The sequence below is a fragment of the Temnothorax curvispinosus genome, unplaced genomic scaffold (genome assembly GCF_003070985.1).
Source record: "Temnothorax curvispinosus isolate PA1 unplaced genomic scaffold, ASM307098v1 QBEX01012240.1, whole genome shotgun sequence".
Taxonomy (NCBI): Eukaryota; Metazoa; Arthropoda; class Insecta; order Hymenoptera; family Formicidae; genus Temnothorax; species Temnothorax curvispinosus.
In genome coordinates, this window is record NW_020222020.1 from 1 (window position 1) to 4795 (window position 4795).

General features: G+C 49.8%; 1 protein-coding gene across 1 annotated transcript; it reads left to right on the forward strand.

The window, feature by feature from the left end:
• Positions 1-689: 689 nt before the first annotated feature.
• On the forward strand, positions 690-2460 carry LOC112462329 (the record flags this gene model as incomplete). Its single annotated transcript, XM_025028053.1, has 1 exon — positions 690-2460. A coding segment is annotated over exon 1 (1771 nt), but the record flags the coding sequence as incomplete, so codon positions are not given.
• Positions 2461-4795: the final 2335 nt, after the last annotated feature.

Genomic DNA, 4795 nt, shown 5'->3' on the forward strand with positions numbered 1-4795 from the left:
TTGCAGCTCTCGACAAATTGAATCGCACGCCTGAAGAGTTATGGAGCAATATTCTCATCAGTCTTGGGTCACAAAAACTCGATGCAGTTACGCGAAAGGCATGGAATTTAAAGTTTGGTGAAGCTCGACATCCTCCGTCATACGATGACTTTAAAAAATTCTTGGATAACCGAATCCGAGCTCTCGAAAATTGGAAGCTCCCCCTTTCTTCCTCCGATAAAGCGAAAAATTCGAATGCGCAAAAGATTAGTGCTAACGTGTGCGCGAAATCGTTTCCGCCGTGTTCGTTGTGTAAAGCGAAGCATGCTTTCTACGTTTGTCCTAAATTTACCGAGAAGAGTCCGAATCAGAGGCGAGAACTTGTGCAGAAAGAGAAACGGTGTTTTAACTGTTTAAGTTCAAATCATGGGGCAAAAACGTGCTCCAGTAAATATTCATGCCGTCTTTGTCAGAGAAAACATCACACGTTGCTCCATGTAGATTCCGACTCTTCCTCGAAACCCGCAGCGGTCACGGCGTCAACCGACACGCCGAAACAAAGTGAAACGCCCAGTAGCGAAGTAAGCTCATTGTTTGCGTCTTCGCACACCACTCGTTCGCATGTTTTGCTCGCGACAGCTCGGCTTACCGTTAGCGCGTCTTCGGGCCGTTCTGTGATTGTAAGAGCCTTGCTTGATCAAGGCTCCGAAATGACCTTTATAACCGAGAACCTCGCGCAGTGTTTACGGCTGAAGAGAATTCGAATGCCAACTTCGGTTTCGGCCGTCGGGTGTGTAAATGCCGGGACGTATCGATATGCCGCGCGAATAACGATCTCGCCGAAAGGTAAACAGACTCCGGCATTCTCGACGACCGCATTAATTTTAAAATCGCTCACGGCATACGCGCCAAAACGTTTGCCGCTCAAGGCGACGTTGGCTCATCTCGAGGATCTCCCATGGGCTGACCACGACCCCATGAGCGCAGATCCCATTAGCATTATAGTGGGCGCGGAATTGTATAGCGCTCTCATTAAAGACGGAATTCGAAAAGGGGCGGTGGGACAGCCTATCGCTCAAAATTCGATATTGGGATGGGTAATATCGGGACCTATCACTTCTAGTCAGGTGGCCTCACATGCCATCTCGGTTGACTCGTCACACGATCGACCTTCGTATACTGTGAATGCTCATCACAGTCTCAATTCCTTGTCGCTCGATCAGGAACTCCGACGGTTTTGGGAGGTCGAAGAGATTCCGCGAAAGATGACTCTCACTCCCGAGGACGAAAAATGCGAAGAGCATTTTCGCCTCACTCATTCGCGCTGTCCTGACGGACGCTATATTGTACGTCTTCCATTTAAGGAAGGCCCTCCGATCGAAATCGGACATTCTCGCGCTATCGCCGAGAAATACCTTAACGGGTTAATTCGGAGATTCGATGCTCATCCTGCGCAACGGGACGAGTATTCCGAATTTCTTCGCGAATATGAAGCTCTCGGGCACATGAGGGAAGTACCCGCTTCCGACTCCAATGATACGCAATGCGTTTTCATTCCGCATCACCCCGTTATCCGGGAAGACAGTAAAACTACGCATCTGCGTGTCGTTTTCAACGCGTCATGTCCCTCTTCTAACGGATCATCATTGAATGATCATCTTCTCTCGGGTCCTAAACTTCAACCCGATTTGCCAGTTGTCATTCTCCAGTGGCGGCAACATCGATTTGTGTATACGGCTGATGCTACCAAAATGTATCGGCAAATTCTCGTGGACCCGCGCGACGTGACATATCAAAGGATTCTTTGGCGGAAGAATCCCAGCGAACCTCTGCGTGAATATATGCTGCTTACCGTAACGTACGGTACCGCAGCTGCTCCGTTCTTAGCACTTCGTGTCCTTGAGCAGTTAGTTATCGATGAAGGACAAGCTTTCCCGTTGGCCGTCATCATCCTTCGCAAGAAAAAATATATCGATGAGGTTCTTTTCGGCGCACACACACGCGGTTGCCTCCGTCAAGCTCGCACTCAACTCATCGCACTCTTAAAAAAGGGCGGCTTTGAACTGCGAAAATGGGCGAGCAACGACTCGGAGCTTTTATCGGATATCGATCCGGCCAATCACGGTCTCGCATGCAATAAAATTTTGCAAACTGATGAACATTTAAAGATTCTCGGAATTAGCTGGAATCCCGCGCGAGATGTGTTCCAGTATCGGGTCGCGATCGAAGCTCACATCCCGAAAACGAAACGAACAATTCTCTCAATGATCGCGAAGTTGTTTGACCCGCTCGGATGGGTCACCCCCGTCATAATTACCGCGAAAGTTTTTATGCAACGATTATGGCGTCTCAAGCTCGATTGGGACGACGAACTTCCTCCCGACGTGTTCCGCGATTGGCAGCTTATCTACACGAATGTATCCGCGCTTAATGAAGTGCAGCTTCCGCGTTGGACAGGGCAGGAATCTGATTCCGTTCGTTGTGAGTTGCACGGCTTCGCTGATGCATCTACTGTTGCATACGCAGCCGTCGTATATCTTCGCGTAGTATCACAGTCGGGCGAAGTAACAATCTCGCTTCTCGCGGGAAAATCTAAGGTAGCTCCGATCAAAACGATGAGCGTCCCTCGGTTGGAGCTCTCTGCCGCGTTATTATTAGCTGATTTAATGGAATTTGTTCAAGAATCGATCGCGGTTGATGTCGTTGCGCGATATTGTTGGAGTGATTCCGAAATCGTACTCGCATGGTTGAAACGGCATCCGTCTCATTGGAAAACTTTCGTTGCGAATCGCGTATCAAGAATTCAATCGCTTCTCCCGAACGTGACATGGCGTCACGTAGCTACCGCGGACAATCCGGCAGATTGTGCATCTCGCGGCTTACTCGGTCACGAATTAGTGAATCACCCGTTATGGTGGCGGGGACCCCCATGGCTTCAGTTCCCTCAGGAAAAATGGCCGGAAGGCCTTACCTCGCCTCTCGCCGAAACGTCGCTCGAGGAACGCGCAGTCACTGTACACGTTGCGACTCCTCCCGTCTCGTGGAATCTAGCAGCACAGTATTCAGAGTGGGCTAAACTCATTCGTGTAACAGCGTACATCATGAAATTCGTGTCTCGCTGTCGTCTTGCGGATGGGTCATCGGATCTCGCGCCTCCGGGACTTGCCTTGTCGGTCCACGAATGTCATCGCGCTTGCACATTCTGGCTCAAGCAGATTCAACTTGAATTATTTTCCGCCGAACTTACCGCGTTGACCAACCACAAACCATTAAATGCTAAAAGTCCGCTCTTATCGTTAAATCCATTTGTTGATCACGAGGGATTGCTTCGAGTCGGAGGGCGCTTGAAAAACGCTCCGATCTCGTTTAATTCTAAGCATCCAATTTTACTCGCGTCACATCCGTTAGTGACTCTACTCATTCGGCAAGCTCATTCGCGAACGCTTCATGCAGGCATGCAGCTCACGCTCGCAGCACTGCGACAGGACTTCTGGATCTTACGAGCGCGAAGCGCGGTCCGATCGATAATTCATAATTGCGTGGTCTGCACGCGTGAAAAAGCGGTCGTGCCCCAGCAACTCATGGGAGATCTTCCTACCCTGCGAGTGTCTCCGCCATCGCGCAGTTTCTTACATTGCGGTCTCGATTACGCGGGACCCGTACAAGTTCGCGCTTCCGGTGGCCGCGGAATTAGTTCACGAAAGGCGTATATCGCGTTGTTTGTGTGTCTTGCAACCCGCGCGATCCATTTAGAATTAGTAGGAAATTATTTCACACCCGCGTTTCTAGACGCCTTTTCTCGATTTTGCGCTCGTCGAGGATTGCCGGAGTCAATGTACTCCGATAACGGGACAACGTTTGTCGGAGCCACTAAAGAGTTATCCCAGGCATATCGCGCAGCCGTTAATGATCCGAATTTTCTCAACGCCACCGCTTCCGACAATGTCCAATGGCATTTTATTCCCCCGTCTGCGCCACATTTCGGTGGTTTATGGGAAGCCGGAGTCCGGAGCGTGAAACATCATCTCCGTCGGGTGCTCCAGAATCACACGCTCACGTTCGAAGAGCTTACGACTTTGTTGTGCCGAATTGAAGCGTGTCTTAATTCGCGTCCGCTCGCTCCGTTGAAAGATACGCTCAATGATTACGAGGTCTTAACGCCCGGACATTTTTTAATCGGATCGGCGATCACGGTCAATCCGGAGCCATCGCTATTAGCTTTGCATGAAAATCGGTTGTCGAGGTGGCAACGAGTTCGACATTTGACCGAGCGCTTTTGGAAATTGTGGCAAACAGATTACGTTAACACGTTGCAGCAGCGTGTTAAATGGCGAAAATTGCAAACGCCCGTGAAAGTTGGGCAGCTCGTTTTATTGCGGAATGCCACACTGCCTCCTTGTAAATGGGAGCTTGGTCGAATTACCCAGTGCCACGCCGGTTCCGATGGATTGATTCGTGTTGTGACTGTCAAAACCGCGACGTCCGAGTATACCCGGCCGATCGTAAAACTGTGTTTGCTGCCGATTGACTGTGAGACGCGTTCTGACGAGACTTCTAGTAACGATTCGACTTCTCTTCAGCCCTCTCGTCGCTGATCTGTCTGCCACGGCGGGCGGTTCGTGCGATATTCTGGTTACCCTTATTGCTTAAGTCTTGTAAAGAAAGTTCTGCGACAGTATGTAAGTTTGCGTTCGATTAGCTCATAAGATTTCGTGCGTTCACATATCGACCTCCTCGAACTTCATCACATTCAAAGTCAGAAAATTTCGAAACTAAAGCTTCGAGGCGGGCGGTATGTTTAGGATTAAGGTAAAAT